Source organism: Lacerta agilis, chromosome 2 (assembly GCF_009819535.1).
Source record: "Lacerta agilis isolate rLacAgi1 chromosome 2, rLacAgi1.pri, whole genome shotgun sequence".
Lineage (NCBI taxonomy): Eukaryota > Metazoa > Chordata > Lepidosauria > Squamata > Lacertidae > Lacerta > Lacerta agilis.
In genome coordinates, this window is record NC_046313.1 from 65,898,267 (window position 1) to 65,917,428 (window position 19,162).

Below are 19,162 nucleotides of genomic sequence, written 5' to 3' on the forward strand. Positions count from 1 at the left end.
CAACCTGAGGATATATTTCAGAACAGCCATTCATTTTTTAAACATGACATTTGCTCCAGAGCAGTGAAGCTTTTCCTGCTAAGTAATGCCACTTGCATTATAGTACCTAAACATATTGTCCCAGGCATTGGCCTAGTATCAGGAGAATATACTGACCTCCCAAAGTGTAACAGTTGGACATCTCTGATCCAATGCAAGGCTGGGAACATGAATGAGCTTACCTGAACGTGCTGCAAATTCTAGCATGTCATACAAACACAGCACAATCAATGGTACTCCATGGGAGGCACTGCAAATAATATTGTAGTAGAGAATCCGCAAGGAAGGGTTCTGTATTGTAAACATTCTCAAGATTGCCTGTGAAGATGTGTAATTAGTGCTTGCAGTGAGGAGTGGGTTTTAAAAAAAAATGTTCAAAATCTAAAGTAAAATTGACCACATGCATACATCATTTATGTACAGACTATTACCTGTGACGTCTATCAATCTGGCAGGTAAAAGTTCCCAGGTTCTATATGGACTGCATCAGTCATGAAGAAAACACTCTATTTATGGCAAATATGCTTGTGGTATGGGACGTGGGTGGAGCTGTGGGTTAAACCACAGAGCCTAGGGCTTGCCAATCAGAAGGTTGGCGGTTCAAATCCCTGCAACGGGGTGAGCTCCCATTTCTCGGTCCCAGCTCCTGCCAACCTAGCAGTTTGAAAGCACATCAAAGTACAAGTAGATAAATAGGTACCACTCTGGCGGGAAGGTAAAAGGCGTTTCTGTGCGCTGCTCTGGTTCACCAGAAGCGGCTTGGTCATGCTGGCCACATGACCCGGAAGCTGTACGCCGGCTCCCTCAGCCAATAAAGCAAGACGCGCGCCACAACCCCAGAGTTGTCCACAACTGGTCCTAATGGTCAGGGGTCCCTTTACCTTTACCTATGCTTCTGGTGGTAATTTATAACAGGTAGTTCTCAACAGACAACAAAAATGTTGCCGCCATCAGAGATAGGCTGGTGGTTGGTGGGGTCAGGGGGTTGGCTCCCTCCTGTAGCACAGGTAGGGAGTGGGTACAAAAATTGCACCTCTCTTGGTTCCTCGGCAAAGGAATCCGGATGCTGGTGGGAGTGGGAAAATGAAAAACTGGGAGAGCCAAAGTTGATGCATCTTTCCATCCCCGAAGAGGAGTTTGTGAGGGTATATGGAAGCCAGCCAATTGTACAAAGAAAAAATTTGTATTAATTGCTCCACCTGCCCACCGCTTATTTGCATTGTACCCTGGAAGGTTGTCCCAAAGAGGAAAAGGGTCACTCACCCTCCACACTTACAGTCAGAAAGGTGCCTCAGTTCCTTGAGAAAGACTCTGGCCCACCTGGAAAGTGTATTAATGCATACGAGTGCTTTCGATTCCAGCTTTGTTGGACTCTGTGACATGAAGGCTAAAGCTCTGAGCCCACGTCCACCTCCTTCCTGTCATATGTGCTGCAATCATCTTGTCACTTTTCTAGATCATGTCACGCAACTGGAGCAAGAGGCAGCAAGAATGGATCTGCTACTTGTCTGAATTTTTCAAGCTTTGGACAATGATTGTGGGTGGTTCTCTCCTACTTGGCTAGGTTTTGTATCTATATATAGTACTTCAGCAAGTACTTAATATTCATGCCTGACATTCCAGCAAATGTTTAGGTTGCAAATTGTGTTCGTTTTTAGTACTGCAGCAGCCAAATTTTTCATATTTTATTTTCATAATTTTTTGTTCACTTACTGTTCATTTGACCTGTATCTTCCATGGCGCTTCAAATTATATCCACATTATATCCACATTCCCAGTGAACTTCATGCTGGTTGTTGCCTCCAACGGTACAATACACCAGATGGAGTCTTTCCTCATAATGGAAGATTTGTGCAGTTACTGTTATGCACAATGTTATCAGTTGTGCTGTGATACAAGGCCTATGCAATTTCCAGAGAGGGCTTAGTCTATTGCAACAAAAAGGGACTGTGTTGTAAGGACTATGAAGCTGATTGTACACATTTACAGGGAGAAAAGACCCAGGGAACCTGTTCTTCAAAAGAGAGAGAGAGACACAGAGAGAGAGACAGAGAGAGAGAGATAGAGAGATATGCAACTGTTATTGGGAATCATTGCTGCCTCCAACTGTGGATGCAGAGCATAACCATCATGGCTAGTAGCCACTGTAATAATAATATCAAGGTCATATATATAATAATTGTTCATAAGTGTACCAAGCAAAAAATGTACATGAATGTATAGGCCACATGTCTGAAGCAGCACAGGAAGACAGACCTGAAAACAATTTTCCACTCCCAAACTGACAAAATGTTTGTCTGCAAGGAAGGGGGGGAGGGAACATTCCCATTGTCAGGAATTACCATCTCAAAGGAATGGCCAGGCTACTCAGAATGACCATTCCCCACATCACAAAGGGGTCACACGCAGCCCCCCTTGGATCACAGAACAGCACTTGGTAGTTCGGGCTGGCACCACCTTCCCAGGTCAGATACCTGTGGTCTCCACCTACCACAGTCAGCCGTCCAATACCGCCTGGGGAGGTGTTGCCAGGGGGATTGGCCAGGTAGGAGGAGGGACCACGCAGCACACACAATAGAAGGCAAGACATATCTGGGAAGCAGCAGTCGGTTCCAGAGCTTCCCCACCCTCCACTCCCTCAATTAACGCTTACTTTGCAGGTTAACCTTTTCCCACAGGCACGCTGGCGCTGCTATGTCAAGGCCACTGTTGAAGGGCCGGAAAGGAATTTCCCTGTATTGGCAGGTTTTGCCTTTCCCGTAGCAATTCGTCACAACTTTGGCAGTTGCAGGCCTTGGGCGGAATCCTTTAGTCATCTTCCTAAATGGGGGAGGGCGTGGGGCAGTGACCCCACGCCATTGCGGCGGTGATACCAGGGTTCCTGTTAAAGGGGTCTTTGGGGGGAGGCATTGGCCATACGCCCAGAGGTTGTCATTGCCCTCCCCCTCCAGCGGCGGCGAACCGGGGCGGGCAGGCGGGCTATCTGCTTGAACATATGTTCTCCAGAGCTAGCCGAATCCCCCGCATGCTGGATAACCCTGAAATTACCCAGATCCCCAGCTGGGGGCTGGGAAGGATAAACGCCCAATGCCTGAGCCAAGGTCTCCCTACATCTGAATCTTAATAAAGTTGTGGCCAATTTTAATCCCATAGAACATTGTGTTGTGTTATTATTCCACTCAGGGGCTGCCTGGGGCTTGGGGGGACTCTGCCAGTTTGGTGTAGTGGTTAAGAGCGGCAGACTCGTAATCTGGGGAAATGGGTTCGTGTCTGCACTCCTCCACATGCAGCTGCTGGGTGACCTTGGGCTAGTCACACTTCTCTGAAGTCTCTCAGCCCCACTCACCTCACAGAGTGTTTGTTGTGGGGGAGGAAGGGAAAGGAGAATGTTAGCCGCTTTGAGACTCCTTCGGGTAGTGATAAAGCGGGATATCAAATCCAAACTCTTCTTCTTCTTCTTGCCTGACCACGCAAAAGGCAATCAGATATAAACTGGCTTTGTCTAATCCTCTTTCAAAGCCATCCAAGTTGGTGGCCATCACTGCCTCCTAGGGAGAGTGAGCTCCATACTCTGTGCTGCATTAAGTCTATTTATATAATTCATAGTTACAGGTAGGTAGCCGTGTTGGTCTGCCATAGTCAAAACAAAATAAAAATAATAAAAATACACTGAAATAGAAGTCACCAGACCCTTAAATATAGTGAGAGAGTGAGGTGGGTTATTACTCAGAAGGGTGGTGGGAGCTGTTCTGAGTAATACCCCTCCTCACTCTCTCACTATATTTAAGGGTCTGGTGACTTCCTTTTCAGTGTATCTGAAGAAGTGTGCATGCGCACGAAAGCTCATACCAAGAACAAACTTAGTTGGTCTCTAAGGTGCTACTGGAAGGAATTTTTTATTTTTTATTTTGTTTTTATATAATTCATAAATGAAGTAAATAACAACAACGCTGCTTTGTTGGAGGTTTTTATCGATTAAGCAGTATATTACTCTCGTTAAAGAAATTTAAAATGCAAGTCACGGGCAAAGCTAGGATTTATGTTAAGGCGGGGTGCAGGACTTTTGTTGGGGGGGGTGCAGAAGCGAACTATCTGCGACGCAATTGCTCAGTTAGTTAAGTATTTTTATTTATTTACTTGATTGGGGGGGGGAGCTGCCCTCCCTGCACCCCGCCGGCTACGCCCATGTGTTAGGAAAAGCTGACCCGGCCGAGCCCTTAAAGGGACCAGCCTTTCAGGACGGTACCCACGTCGCGCGCGGTTCTCCGAGGCTGCGCGCGAAGGCCGACCCTGGCTGGCGCCTGGGAGACTCGGCGGCTCTGCTTTGGACTCTCACGACGCCCAAAAGCCGCAGCGAGGCGGGAGCCCCGGCATTGGCTCCTTCCCGCCCTCTCTGCATTTCCATGGAGACAGGAGCAGGAAGTATAAACGAGAAATCCGACTTCATCTCTCTCTCTCCATAGGCGCCACAGCCGGATCCTTCGAAGAAACGTCCCCGGGCGCCTTGGTGCGCGCGCTGCGTATTCGGGCAAGTTTCGGGAAGGAGGCGGAGGGTGCCGCGTTGCCGCTTGGTGCTCTTATTCCCCAGAGACTGCGAAGGAAGCAGCCTGAGAAAACGGTGGGGAGCTGTGGAGGGAACCGTCGCCTCTCCCTCCTCAGATGGGCGCAAAAAGGGGGAGAGAGAGAGAGAGGAAGAGTTGGATGCTCTTTAGAGTAACAGACCATCTTTGCTCTTCTATGATGACACGAAGCCCCTAGGAGGGCAAGGGTCCCTTTATCAACAGGGTAGAGGAGAAAAGTTGAGATGGTACAAGTTTTCTCACCCATTCAAGAAAAGCTTCATTGTGCCCTTTCTGCAGGTAAAAGTTCATAGGGCAAGTCTTGGGTTTGCTTTGTTTTTTAATGGGTCCAGAGAAGATTCCCTAGGGAAACTATTAGCAAGCTGGCTCATACTGAAGCTGCTTCCAGCCTGATACTTAGCGGCAACTTCAGGTTACACAATTTCAGTTGATTGAGAGGTCCTCGCCAAACAAGCCGACTTCCCCCCCAAGGCCTTAGAAATTATCTGCCAGAGGGGTGACACTGTGTTTCCCAACATTCTCGGGCCCTAACCTCAGTCATGGCTATGCAAGAGCATCTGAAGGTGAAAGAACGTCATCGCCGTCCCATAACAGCTCTTGGCTACCATTCAGCCCGACGGGAGTGCCTCACTGGCTTTGAAGGTGAGTCCTAGCTAGAGAGGTACATTTTTCCGGTTCTTTGTGAGCATTACAGCATTAAATTGTACCCAACTTCCATGCCTACTTTGTACAAGATGCCCAAATCTTGGACAGTTATTTCACATAATAGGCCACCATTTCCATCCCCACAACAAGAGTACAGCCCAAACCACAGTGTGTGTGTGTGTGTGTGTGTGTGTATCACCTGCACCAAGAGTCTGCTTTCTGTCTCATCTACATACTTTCAGCACATGTCCCCATGTCCCTATATGACCTCTGAATTTATGCTTGAGTTCTCATCAGGGAATGCCATGTTAGCACAGTGCCCTCATTCAAAACTTGTCAGGTTTTTCCTTAAGGCATCTCTCTCCAAATGAGCTGGAGAAGTTCCTCCCGAAACGAACCCCTAGGTAAACAAGCTGTATTGTCACCCTTCTTTCCCTGATAGATGGACTGATCAAATGGTGGGACGTGGAGAATGGGCAAATGTCCCTCTGCGCCAAGGAGCATGCTGGCCGAGTCACCCACTTCCAGTCCTGGGCGCAGGCACGACTCCTCTTCTCTTCTTCCAATGATGGCTCCGTGCTCGTGTGGGCTGTAGGCGGCACTGTGCTCGACCGCATCCTGGTAAGAATCACACCGTATTACATCCTGGGGTCAGGGCAGGCCAAGAGTAACGAGACAGTTGCTTTTCTGAAGTTTGTAAGTCATTGCATGGAATTCACCAGATATTCACCAGAACAAGGTTTACCAAACTTGAATCTCCAGCTGTTTTGGGACTACAGTTCCCATCACCCCTGAACACTGGTCCTGCTAGCTTGGGGTGATGGGAATTGTGGTCCAAAAACAGCTGGAGACCCAAGTCTGGGAAACCCTGTCAGAGAATGATTGCGATAAGCTCTTGCTGCTCAAGGAATTCCTGGGATGCTACAGCTGCAGTTTAGGTAGAGATCTCACTTTCTGCACCTACTAACTGAGGCTTCTGAGGATCAAGGGGAATTTGCCCCAACCAGTATTCCTACGAAGGGGAACTGCAACCCAGTAGCAGAGCACATGCATTGCATACAGGAAGCCCAAGGCTCAATTCCCAGCTTCTCCAGGTAGCGCTGGAGAGGACATCTGACACCCTGGAAAGCTGCTGCCAGTCAGTACAGAGCTAGAGTGCCTAAGCTGTGGCCTTCCAGAACTCCCATCAGCCCCAGCCAAGCCTCAGGGATGATGGGAGTTGTAGTCCAGTAACATATGGAGAGCTGCAGGTTCCCTGTCCTTGGGGTAGAAGGCAGCTTCCTACATATTATTTGGCTAACTAAACAATCTTTGGCCTTTTCAACTGGGGGATAGGTATTGTTTTTGTTAGTATGCTGTACATTTTTGTGTTTTTATTTTGTACTGTAAACCACCCTGCAATCTTCGGATGAAGGGCCGTATAGAAATGCAATGAATAAATAAAATATTTGAGCCCTTGAAGTGTAATGTTCATTCTGCAACACAAGCAGTGCTTTCTTCTGGGGGGGGGGGGGGCTCAAGGGTTTTCTGTGCCAACACCTCCCCCCTCCCACACACAAACACCAAATGTTAAAAGTTTGGCACTTACTGTAACAACTTCATGGTGAGTGCTGACACCTTTTATTTCTTTTTTCTTTTAAAAAAAGCACTGAAAACAGAATTAGATTTTTCTGTCTTCTGGGCCTCGAGTGCCCTGCTGGTCTGACTCCAATAAAATCTATGTAAGACCAGGCCCTTCCAGAGAGTCTTGCAGGGCGAGAACTAGGCAGTATTGGCTCCCTGAGTCACTAGAGCCTATTATTTTGTGCACAGTCTTCCTGCGCTCAAGCCAGTCCCTGCTTTCCCCCCTCCAGCTAGGCTACCCTATCTTCACCTTGTCCATCAGCCTGGCTCGGCATCTCCTGCTTTGTGGCAGCAAGGGACGCCTGGTGGCTTTCCCCTTGGATGAAAGGAGAGAATCTGGCCACGTGGTCCACATGGCCCAGGGCTTTTCCGAGCACACACACACAGACATCGTGTCCTGCATTGCCTGCCTGGACAACCAGATATACACAGCAGGGTAAGTTGGGAGCTGCGGGAGTGAAGAATGGGCTCCGTCTGCAGATAGGTTCAAAGTACAGACCCTCTGTGATACTTACTGCTTTGTGAAATGCTTTTATCATATGCTACTCGTGTCATGCAGAACCTTATCAAACAGGCCCTGCTGGAAGGGAGTGAGATGGTCTCCAGCAAGGTGACAGTAATAATGTGGTTTCTGGATGACTGCGAAGGACAAAGCAGTGAGTCATACACATTTTCCTGAGGAGGGAATCTGCAGCTCTGCTTTGTAACCAAAGCTCCCTCTCTCCCACCACGGGGAGGTTTAAGCCACGTCAGCCTCAGAGTCCAGATTCAGTAGATTCAACGTTCCCTTCCCTTCCCAGGTATGACAAGAAGCTGCTGATCTTTGACACCTATCAGACTCCAGGCAGGAAGGGCTTGACAACCAAACACTGCATCCCACGTGCCCATCGTGCAGCCATCACTCACTTGCTGCTGGTGCGGCAGCAAGAAACCACGCGGTACGAGCTCAGTGCAAAGGGCAGGCCACCTAGGCCGTGGGATCTGGAGAATGGGTTGTGTGTGAAGACATTTGACAAGAGGTGCTCTCCTGCTACGTGGCCCGTGACCTGTCAGCATCTAATTGACTCTCCTCCCCCCCCCCAAACAGGAAGGTACTAGGCAAGAGTAGCCAATTAGATACTAGCAGCAGTGGATTGAGGGGAGACTTTTGTGCTGAAGGATAGCCTTAGGTTGTACTTGCATGGCAGCTTCCTGGTGCCACAATTCTTATGTAGAACAGGGGTGGGAAACCTCAGAAGCAGGGCCAGAGGTGGACCTCCAGGCCTCTCTGAATGACTCCTGGGACTTGTCCCAGGCCACCCACCTCCATCCACAAGCTGTGTCCTTCACTGACCCTGCTCTGCATCCCCCTCAAGTGCTTTTGCATGGCAAGAATATGCTGTTGATCTGCGATAATGCCTCTTGTTCTCCTGGATGTGGGCATGCTGTGGGCATGCGTAGAAACCTCTGGCTTTTACCGTAGGAAAGGTAGGAGTCATACCAATGACTCTGCCCATTTTTGCCTCTGACTCTGCCCACCGCTGGCATGAGGCCCCAGGAAGGGAATGTGGCCTCCCACTTGGGCTGAAAAAGGTTCCTCATTCTGGCATAAGGACAGGGAAATGAGACAAAGCAGGATTCCCTCTTTAGTCACTTCAAAAGGGCAAGTCCTGCTTCCCAAAGAGATCTGCTGTGGTGTGGGTGGAAGCATACAATTGAAGGACAAGAATGAGCTAAATTTGCTCTCACATATAGAAAGTGAGAATCACTGTGCGCCGAATGCACACATACCACCTTTTATAATGTACTCTGCATAAATTCTCTTCCCTTACAGTCCCCAATTCCTGCTTCCACCCCCCCCCCTCTGATTCACATTTCCTAGGTTATATTTCTTCTCCATTTTTTAAATAAAAAAATAAATACTATTTGGGTTTTGCTCCCTCCTCATTTCCCTCCCCCTCCCTTTGCAGCTTCCTTACTTTCCTGAGAAGTTAGCATGGTGATGGGAAAAGGAGAAGCAGGAGGAGATGCCTCCTTCTCTGAATGGATTTCTGTTGCAGAGGCTGGGGCTCTAAGTAGCAGATCTAGAGCCAGAGGGCTCTGGAAGGATGACGTTTACCACAAAGAGGAACTGGAAGCCGCAGGATGTTACTCGAACCTCTGGCCGGGAGGGAGAGGCTTTGAGTGTGTTCCGCTTGGGGAAGTGTAAAATAAGAACACTTTGCTTAAAGAAAGGGGGTGGGGGAGAGATGGAATATTTTCTCCTGCTTTCAATGATTCACTAGAAAGGGAGCCTTGGATTTATATAGAGGGTGTGAGGGTGTGGAAGTCTTTGCTTGGGAAATGCAAGCACAGCCCTGCTCCTCCACTCCACTGCCAAAGTCCTGCTTCCCTGACCCTCCCTCTGGTCTGTGATCTCCTCTGCAGGGTGCTGTCAGGTTCTTTTGACCAGACAGTTGGCATCTGGTCCCAGGATGGGAAGCTCATCCAGCGCCTTGGCCCCTTCACCAGGAACATTACTGGACTCTGCTACGTGGCATCTGTTGGCATCGTCTGGATCACCAGTGGCACAACCCAGCCCACCCTCTATGAGCCTCAGTCTGGGGAAATAGTGAGCGACTTAAGTGCGGCATTTCCATGCACACCTCCGCCTAAAGATCAATGAACTTGTTATTATAAGGAGCCCTCTACTGGTGATGGATTAGCATTGCGTCCGCCTCAACTAGCATAGGGATATATAAGGAGGGCAAAAGGCCACGGTGTGTTTTCTTTCCCTTTCTGTCTTTGTGAATTGAGGCCAAGAGGATGAGCCACCTGACTCTCTCCACATGCGCTGCCAGGCTGTACCAATCAGCTCCCACACTTGCTCACAGTCTTAGTATATTAGGCATGTGCATTGAGACTATATTAGCTAGCATTGTCCAGTTTTTTTGTTTTCTTCCAGCAAGGCCACAGTCCTAGTGGAAAACAATTGCTGCCAAGGGTTTGGCCATGCTGTGCAAACAGGGACCGATAAGCCCAGGATCCTGTTGCTCACCCATGTTACACATGAAGCAGAATTTTGTGGGGTACCTTTTCATGGGCTAAAACAAAATCGAAAATTCTTTCTAGTAGCACCTTAGAGACCAACTGAGTTTGTTCCTGGTATGAGCTTTCGTGTGCATGCACACTTCTTCAGATACACTGTTACTTCAGACTGCAGGAGTGAAAGCTGCATGGGGCATATTCAAGTGTGCCATCATCAACCCACAGCAGCCTGAATCAGGGCAACTCACAAAAGCTTTATCACTTGGTTCTGCAGAATGTGCCATTTTGTCTGGGACAGATTTCCAGACTTGGAAGTCAATTTAAAGCCTGCTATGCAGCCTAGTGCTCCATGCATGACAGCATTTGGCTTATTGGTGGTTACCAGAAAAAGATGCCTGGGGACCAGTGCCTTGTGAGGTACAATAGTAAGCTTTGCATGCATGCATGCATGCATGCAAAAAAAAATGCCCCTGGTTCAGACCCTCGCATCTCCACTTAAAAGGACCTCAGGCTGTAGGTAATGGGAGCAATCAATTCCTGAGACCAGAAGGTGCTGCTGCCACCCAGAGTATTAAATACTGGGCTGGATAGATAAATAGACTGACCTGGAACAATGTACATAACTTCCCCTGTTCCTATGGGAGCTGTTCTATGGGATGATTTTTCCTTGAGGAATTGCCTGTCCTTAGTTGGCCTCAGATCCTCATATTGATTAGTTTTTATCATATGAAAAATTACCCATGTCAAAAAGAACGCCCTTTGATGGAGCATGTTTCTTTTAACAAGCTGCCTTACCTTGACAGATCAGACCCATTTGCCTGATTAATGACATGATACAGATGACATAAAAAACTATACACAGCTGTTTTATATTGAAAAATTACTCTGATCCTCTTCCAAATGTCGGATGGCAGATATACTGAAGATTAAATCCTGTCTCTTCTCATTTCCTTAGCTGTTGTATCCTCCCATTCTCAGGGCCTCTTCCTGAACATGTTTTTCAATTGGTATTTCCATTGGGTGGATGCTTTGAAAGCCATTAGCGCCTCTAACACTGTACTGTATTCCTGGATCTGCAAACTCCCCCAAAAACATACTCAAAGGTTACATTTCTTTGTAGCTTTCAATACCAGATCCAACTGTGTTTCAGAGTTCCATTCCAAGTTCTGTCATGTGCTCAACAAAGCTCAAAAGTCTACTGAACAAGAGCCCCCAGCACAGCTCTTTTTGATAGGTCTTTGACCCCTAGGTAAAGATGGCTCTTGTGTACCATTGTGTACTATTCCACATTTATAGGAAGAATAAGGAGAAATAGGTATTAAATGGCCAACTTTTTCTGAATTCTTTGTGCTGATGTGCTTTCAGGTTTCACAGTTCATATCCACATTCCACGGCCAACAGAAAGATGGGCCTGCTCTTCAGCAGCTTCTCTGCCTGCCAGACTCGAGGCATGTGATAGGTGAGTTCTCCAGTAGAGTACAGATGCACACACCCCCAGCATCCGCAATACAAGGCCTCACCTGGTCTCTCGGCTGCCAATGTTAGATTCAGCATCTCTTCTTATCTGTAGGTCATATCCTTTCATGCAGAAAATAGCTTTAGTGGAAGATACTAGACCAGTATGGCACCCAGTGGTGAGAGCGTTGAATTAGCATTGGAGATATCCAGGTTCACTCCACCGCTCAGCCACAAAGCTTGCTGGGCCTCCTTGGCCAATCACCCTCTCCCAGTTTAGCTTATGCCACTGGATTGCTGTGAGGAAAACATGGAGTGAGTAAACTATGTCTTTTGCCGCAAACTCCTTGGAGGAAAGGCATGATATAATTGTAGTAAAAATTGATTAATTAGTACCAAAGAAAGGGCTTTCAAAACCAGGTGGTGACCTTGGTAGGCTCGTGTGCTTCTTCCATTCAGACCCAGCATGGGTATAACACTTGGGAGAGACTAATCTCTTATATGTTCCCATGGACATCTGGTTAATTGTTGTGGGAACAGGTTCTTTGCCTGATCCTGCAGGCTCTTATGTTCCTGTTGGTTCCCACCACAGGTCCCAGATTTATATCTAGAGATTCTGGTTTCATGCAAACAGGTGTTGTGAGATGTATGCATGCTTTTCTAATTTAACACAAGGCGATTTCCCACTCAGCTTCTTCAGAGATATTATAAGGCCCAGTGGATAGCAAGAGCTTTTTAGAATATCCCAAGTAGTTTTAAGAAACGCATAACTTTTCCTTCTTCCAGGCACAGCAAAGCCGCAGCAAATACTCATCTGGCGCTACAGCGAGTTGGGATGCCTGACAGTGCTGCCTTGCAAACACCCCCTAGAGTGCCTAGCTTATGGTAAGCAGCCATATATATTATCTCTAACTCTGCAACAGCTCCAGCCCCAGATGCACAAGTTCTGTCAGGTGAGGTTCAAAGCTAGGAGAGCCTTATCTGGCTGGGACAAGGGCCGGGGTTGAGTTTTATATGTCCAGCAATAAAACCTTTGTCTGGTTTTCCAAAGCCCCTGCTGCCCTTGCTTGACCTTCTGAATGTATCTCCACCAGCCAAAAAGGAGCCCGTTTTGCTCTTCAGTGGGGACAGCAGTGGGATGCTACAGAAGTGGGAGAAGAGCTACATCTCTCCCTTCATCTACAGGTAAGGCTTCATCCCTACAGTCCAAGAAGAGATGCCAGTCCCTGGTGTGTGACATGGGTTGGGGAAGCCCCTATTGCAAGGTATGGCAGTGAGCAGAGGCTGGCCTAAGAGCTGCAGATTTCTGTTGGTAAGGAAAAGAAGCATAGCCCCTGGCAGAGGAGACTCTGTAGTGTAGCAGGTCTGTGCTATTTGGTGTCCAGATAAAAGCTATCTACTGATTTCCAGAATAATAGAGGAGCTTAACTACTAAATGTGCTACCCTTGGTCATTAGCTGCCATTGGCTTAGAACACAAGCCCCAGGAAGAGACATGGTTGGAGGAATGCTATGATCTGGGAGGAGTCTCCCTTGCCATTTCTCACTAAGTCAGGGGGCTGTTGGACTACAACTCCCATCATCCCTGTCAATCAGCCACCCTGGCTGGGACTGATGGGACTTAAGAGTCCAGCAACATCAGGAGGGTCACAAATTTCCCATCTCTGTAGTGGAGTTTCAAAAAGTTGCTCTTCTCCAGCATCTGGCTCTAACCGTGTCATGCTTAGTAGTGCTGTACAAAGACGAGATGCTTGCAGGTAAGCAGACACCTGCCCATCCTAGTCCCTCGTGCTCCCTGCCCTCTGCAGCTGCCCATTCTCCGCCTGCTCCAGTCATGCAGCCACCTGCCCCTCGTGCCATTGTGAGCTCCCAGCCTTCTCACCCATCCTCAACCACAACCCTGTCCACAGCCGCAGGTCTACCCCCCCCCCCACACACATCCTGTGTGTCTCTGTTTCTTTCAGCAGGGAGTCCTTCCACCTAAGTGAAGCCCATCTGGAGCGAAGAGGCCCCTTGGCACAGCAGAGGGAGGAGGATGGCAAGGAGAAGCCACAACCTCGTCCAGATTCCCCTCAAAAACTAGGAAAGGCCTCCACTGGGCAGCAGAGTGGCTACACCAGGTTCCGAAGTGCAGCCAAAGACACGCGAAAAGGAAGCATAGGCTTCACTAGGTAACTGTCATTGTGCTCTGCCCAAGAGTATGTGCTACTACAGCAGAGAGGCAACAGCATAATTTGTCTTGAAGAGACCGAGGGACTGCCCTTTCTTCCTTGGGGATCAGGCACACCTTCACCATTTGCTTTGCAGCAGGGCTGGACAACCTGTGACGCTCCAGATATTGTTGGAGTCATGCTCCCATCATCCCTTGCTAGTATGACTAATGGCCAGGGATGATGGCCACCAAGCTGGCCAGAACGGGGCATGATTTAATCTGGGAGAGAGAGTTGGCTTCTGTAATGTTGGCTGTGAAATCACAGATTAAAGGTAGTTGCTGCCTTGCTAACGAAGCCCTGGGGCTTTGCCAGGGCTCTCTTTGCTGAAGAGTTGAATATCCTGGTGGTGTCGGCAGCTGACGGGAACATTTATCTCTGGGAGTTTGAGAACTTCATCCCAGGCGCTGAACCTTCTGCCCAGGTGAGTGCAAACTGCTGTCCTAGCTTCTGCTTCTTGGATGGAAGACAGAAGACATGTGCTTGAAGGTAAGCCACAGGAAGCGAATGGCCTCTGTCCTCCAAGATAAGAAAGATACACCAGCCAGCCACATTTATTTAACCGAGCCAGCTAGGAGCCGCATGGCAGCACAGGTTTTGGCTCCGAAAATTCCCTTGGATTACAAACAAAAAAGAAGTGGGTGACATTTCTCCTAGAGAAAGGTTCCCTTAATGGTTTGCTATTTTTATCCCATGCTGTAGCAATGCCCACCTGTGTTGGATCAAAATTCTGAAACATTGGCATCAAGCTGTGTCCAAGATGAGAAGACCCAGGGCACTTCAAGCAGTTGTGTAGCAGGTGAAGAAAGTGGTTTGGAGTAAACTCAGAGGGGAAAGAAAAAGAGATGATGCTTCAAAGGTGCACAAAAGTAAAAGTTGAATGGCCCAATGCACTTTGAATGTATCCTTCCACAAGTACACTTCACAGCCCAATCCTAACCATGCCTAGTAAGTTCTATTGAATTCAGTGGGGCTTATTCCCAAGTAAGTGGGGTGAGGATTGCAAGCTTAGATGGAAAACACTGTGTGGCAGGGCTGGATCAAGGGTAGTCTGAGACAAGCCAGTAGTTAGGACTGAAGAGTAAGCCAGAACCAAATGAAAACTTGTGAGTCAGAGTCTAGAAGGAAGATCAGGAGTGGCAAGCAAGTCAGGGCCAAAGACCAGCCAAGGCTTCCAGAGCTCAGGAAGACTTTGTTGCTCAAGCAAGCCTCAACTGGACCAGGAAGCCCCCTTACACTCTTTGCTGTCTAGGAGGCTCCCAATAGTCAGTCTGAGTGGGTGGAGTCATTCACTGAGAAACTACCACCTGGAGTCACCACACAAGGCAGCTGTCCTGGCAGACCTATACCATGGTCCACGACCAAATGAACAAGAGCACTGTATAGGACACTGGGGTCATCCTCACTTCCACTTGCTCTGCCACTTCCCCCCAGGAAAACCCGTGGTTTAGCGCTGAATCGGAGCAATCAAGTTTTCTGTGGATTGTCATTTGTTCCAATTTTCCGTGGGTTTTCCAGGGGAAAGCAGCATGGGACAGGCAAAATCATTTGGACTCATTCCTAGAATTCACTGAACAAGTGGAAAACCACTGAGAACTGTGCTTTCCAGAAACAGGACAAACGAAAAAGTGGCTGAGTCCATTTGTTGTCCACCTAAGTGTCCCTGATTAAATCTCCCTTCAAACCATGCTGGGGCACTGAACGTTTCTCTAGCTTATTTCATCCCCCCCCCCCCCGGTTTTCATTTGGGACTGGTGCCTCCCCTCCTTTCTTCCCCTTGGAGTAGGGTCAAGCTGGGGATAAAAAGCACCGCAGGCTCGTTTTGGGGGAGCCACCTCCTGAGTGTGTAAGAGATTCCGGTCCCTGTTTTTCCCTGTTCTCCATCCTGCTATTGCCTCTCTCATGCCAGTACTGCCTTAAATAGGTTTCACCTGCAGAACGGTGCTGTGCGGGCACACGGGCATGGTGACGGCACTTGCTGTGGCAGCCAGCGATGCTGAACTGTACTTCCCCTATCTGGTGAGTGAACTGTAGAATGGACTTGGATGGCATTGTATGAGACGGCCCAGTCTCTGTTGATGAGCAGCAGGGAGAGAGTGGAAGAGAGTGTGAGATGCTGCAGGAAGAGCCTGCACGGCACATATTGGGAGGAGAGGGGATGTGGGTGAGTGCCAGTCCCAGAGAGAGACAGAACACACATTGCAAGGAGGGGGAGGGGAGGGGCAGCATTGCGAAGCAGGACTTCACCTTGCTGTATTTCATTGTAGCTCAGTGGAGGATGGGATGGAAAGCTGTGTCTTTGGGACCTGCACAACCACTCTTTGCAAAATGCCTTCTCCAGTCTACCTGGGGACAACGGGCCCATCCTGGATTTGGCCTACTCCCCAAAGAGGTGGGTGATTCTGCCTGACTGCTTATTTGAAAGGTGGGGAAGCCGCAGAATGTTCTCAAACAGCACTTTGAGGCCTCCCAAGTAGGAGAGATGTATTGCCGAAAAGTGGGGGTGGGGGGCAACAGCGATAGAAAGAACGAAGCCACTCCTGCAAGAATCTAATCTTTGGGTCCAGGGGTCGCTAATTCTGCCATGTCTTTTGCCATCCCTGCATCTACAGTCCACACCCTCCTGGACCGGGCAGGAGGGAATTTGCTTTCTCTTCTAGCACTGGCAGAGTTTTTATCTGCGCTTTCAATCCTCACTGTGCTGATCTGGTGCTCCTGGCTGAGCTCTGTGGGCACAAAGCCGCTGTCGTCGCCTTGGTCTGGCACCCACTAGAGGACAAGTGGGTTAGCGGTGCTGAAGATGGCTCCATTCGGCTCTGGGTAAGCGCTTAATCAGGTGGTGACTTTCATACATTGGGTATATTCACTAGCAGGGAGGTAGGAAAACTTTGGGCTAGTTGCTGAAGAACTTGGTTTAATTTCTGGACCAATAAGTTTTTTGGGGAGTTATACGGATCAGGCAGAAACATTTTCCGGGGAATGACCAGAGGGTCTTCCTCCTGCAGCAGGGATAATAGGATTTTTCTTTTTAATGGTTCACCCAGAGCGAAGACGGTGGATGCTGTGTGCAGAACCTGAGAGCCTCCAGAGGGATCACTTGCCTCTGCATCGACCAGGTCAATGGCTGCATTCTTGCAGGGGTCCATGATACCATCAGGTAGCCCCTGCATAAGGAGGCTGGTGGTGGAAAGGAAAGGGATGAGAGGCAGCACATCTTTGAACAGGCTGATGGCTCTGCCTTTTTCTCCCTGCAGGGTTTATGATTCAAATTCTGGAGTGCAGGTGCAGAGTTACACAGGGCACCAAGATTCCGTCAAGGGACTCATCCATGTCCCAGAAATGGAGCAGGTAGGAGAGACAAGGACCATCCACTAGAGGAAAAGGTCAAGAAAGCCCGAGGGCTGGGAGTTTTCCCACCCTTAGGTCTAAGTCATGAATGGATCAGCGCAAAGCAATGCATACACTGTGATGATGCATATTGGAGCCATGTGGTACTGTGTCTAACCTCTACTTAGCGGCATCCTGTTCACAGAGCCAGCTGCATGTTGATGAAATTTAGTGACTTCATGCCCACTTTTGAGCTAGGCAGCACTACCAAAAGATTGTCCCCATGCTGTATTCTTGTTGTTTAAATAGGGTATTATATTGTGCTTCCAATCCTCCTACAAACAAACTAATACTTAATGGGGAGGGGAAATTGTATCCTTTTTTATTTTAGAATTCAAAGCAGTTTACAAGACATTTACCTATCATAGCACAGGCACGGGGTGGACTGAACAAACAATTCTCTGTTTTCTGTTTCTGTCTGGCTTCACTAACAGTGGCTGACAGTAAGCTGAATCCTACTGAGGGAGCAAACATGGCTGCCCCCCTCTAGCTTGCATCTAGGCCAGCAATAGCCATCCTTTGTGGGGCAGGCAAGGGCAGCCTCTACAAGCTAAGAATATGCCTCAGAAGTTGCTACAGGATTCTGTAGTGTATTCTCTGTTCACATGGGAAGCACACAGATCCTGCTCGTGGATTTCCCACAGACACCTGCTTGACAGCTGTGAGAACAGAATGCTGGATGAGATGGGCCTTTGGTGTGGTCCAGCAGGCCCTGTTCTTAAGCTGAACATGGGAAGTCAGATGTGCACACAGTGAGTTGGCTCACTGCTTAAGCCATGAGTGTGCCTCTCAGAGTCCTGAGGATATTGCTGAGGATTCTGGGGCACAGACTTGATTTGTGCATAGCCAGCCATGCCAGAAGCAGAATACTATACATACAGGTGAAACTCGAAAAATTAGAATATTGTGGGAAAGTCCATTTATGTAAGCAATTGTTTTCATTAGCTACTGGAGTTTAATATATGAGATAGACTCAAGACATGCAAAGCGAGATATGTCAAGCCTTTGTTTGTTATAATTGTGATGATTATGGCGTGCAACTTATGAAAACCCCAAAGTTGAAATTGTTAATTTGGGGTTCTCATCAGCTGTACGCCATAATCATCACAATTATAACAAATAAAGGCTTGACATATCTCGCTTTGCATGTCATGAGTCTATCTCATATATTAGTTTCACCTTTTAAGTTGAATTACTGAAAGAAATTAACCTTTCCACAATATTCTAATTTTTCGAATTTTACCTGTATGTGGCTTATAGCATTGTTCCTTGAGTCATGCTGGGTGTCTGACCAAATGTCACTTGGGTCTTTGGCCAACTAACTTTTTTTTTTTTTTTTAGCATACTCTTTAAAAAAAGCAGCTTCCTTACTGATTGCTTTAATGCAAATCTGCCAGTTGTGGAGAAGTACACCCACACACTCACATGCATATCAGGAAGGTGCAGCGTGGCAGGAGGAAATCCTGTACTGATATCCTAGCTTGGTTTGCACTGATAGTGGATGCCAGGCTGGTGCCGCCCACTGTAGTCTGCCATGCAGTTGGACGGGAGACCAATGCAGTCTGAAGACCCACATGGGTGAGGACCATGGGTGACCGATGCACTGCATGGAGACACTGAATCCAGCCCCATACAGGGTGCTGATGCTGTTGCACCCTGACGTGTTCTCCTCTCTGCTTCCCTGCAGTATGTGTCCGTCTCTCTGGATGGCACAGTGTGCATGTGGAAGGCCTATCGCCCAGGGGAGCAGCTCGAGGCCCAGGTCAGATGGTGACTTCACTCTCCTGCTGGGTGCTACCCAGGACCTAGACTCTGAGACTCTCAGCTTCCATTTTGACAACAAGCACATTTCCACCCTTTGCGGTCGTGCAGGAAAGCTTCAAAAGACATAAGACGTGTGTGCAGCATGCTCAGAAGCCAGTGAAACAGCTAGGTGGGGCTTCCAGTGGTCAAGGGTGAGGCTTCTGTGCTCTGGTGCTTCCTGTCCCCTCCCCATAGTCCTTGCTTCTGTCTCTCTCTTTCCTCCCCTTTTACTGCCGTCACAGTCCCCGCAAGCATATTCTGTGAAATGACATTTGCAATGAGAATAACTTGTGCCGACCATATAAGCTAATGTGGATAATTAACTGTGATCTTTTCTTTGGTGTTGTCCTCTGCCCGTGTCTATGTCCTGCTGCACTTAAATTAGATTTGAGCTTACACATTCAAGGCAGAATGC

At 48.3% G+C, this 19,162-nt stretch overlaps 1 protein-coding gene across 1 annotated transcript; it reads left to right on the top strand.

Annotated features, from left to right (window-relative positions):
- The first annotated feature begins 5,139 nt into the window (after window positions 1–5,139).
- On the top strand, window positions 5,140–18,828 carry LOC117041561 (vegetative incompatibility protein HET-E-1-like). Its single transcript, XM_033140483.1, has 17 exons — window positions 5,140–5,261; window positions 5,707–5,885; window positions 7,118–7,323; window positions 7,688–7,825; window positions 9,294–9,477; window positions 11,259–11,352; window positions 12,135–12,233; window positions 12,443–12,533; window positions 13,312–13,518; window positions 13,873–13,981; window positions 14,260–14,356; window positions 15,482–15,576; window positions 15,825–15,949; window positions 16,194–16,377; window positions 16,602–16,714; window positions 16,812–16,905; window positions 18,632–18,828. Exons 1-17 carry the CDS (start codon window positions 5,159–5,161, stop codon window positions 18,716–18,718), a joined length of 2,205 nt encoding a protein of 734 aa, XP_032996374.1. The 5' UTR covers window positions 5,140–5,158; the 3' UTR covers window positions 18,719–18,828.
- The last annotated feature ends 334 nt before the right edge of the window (window positions 18,829–19,162 follow it).

Coding starts and splice junctions, on each gene's coding strand:
- LOC117041561 (XM_033140483.1), top strand. CDS start 5,159: ATGGCTATGCAAGAGCATCTGAAGGTGAAAGAACGTCATCGCCGTCCC. Junction 15,950..16,193: donor TTGGCCTACTCCCCAAAGAG/GTGGGTGATTCT, acceptor TGGACCGGGCAG/GAGGGAATTTGCTTTCTCTT. Junction 16,906..18,631: donor ATGTCCCAGAAATGGAGCAG/GTAGGAGAGACA, acceptor GCTTCCCTGCAG/TATGTGTCCGTCTCTCTGGA.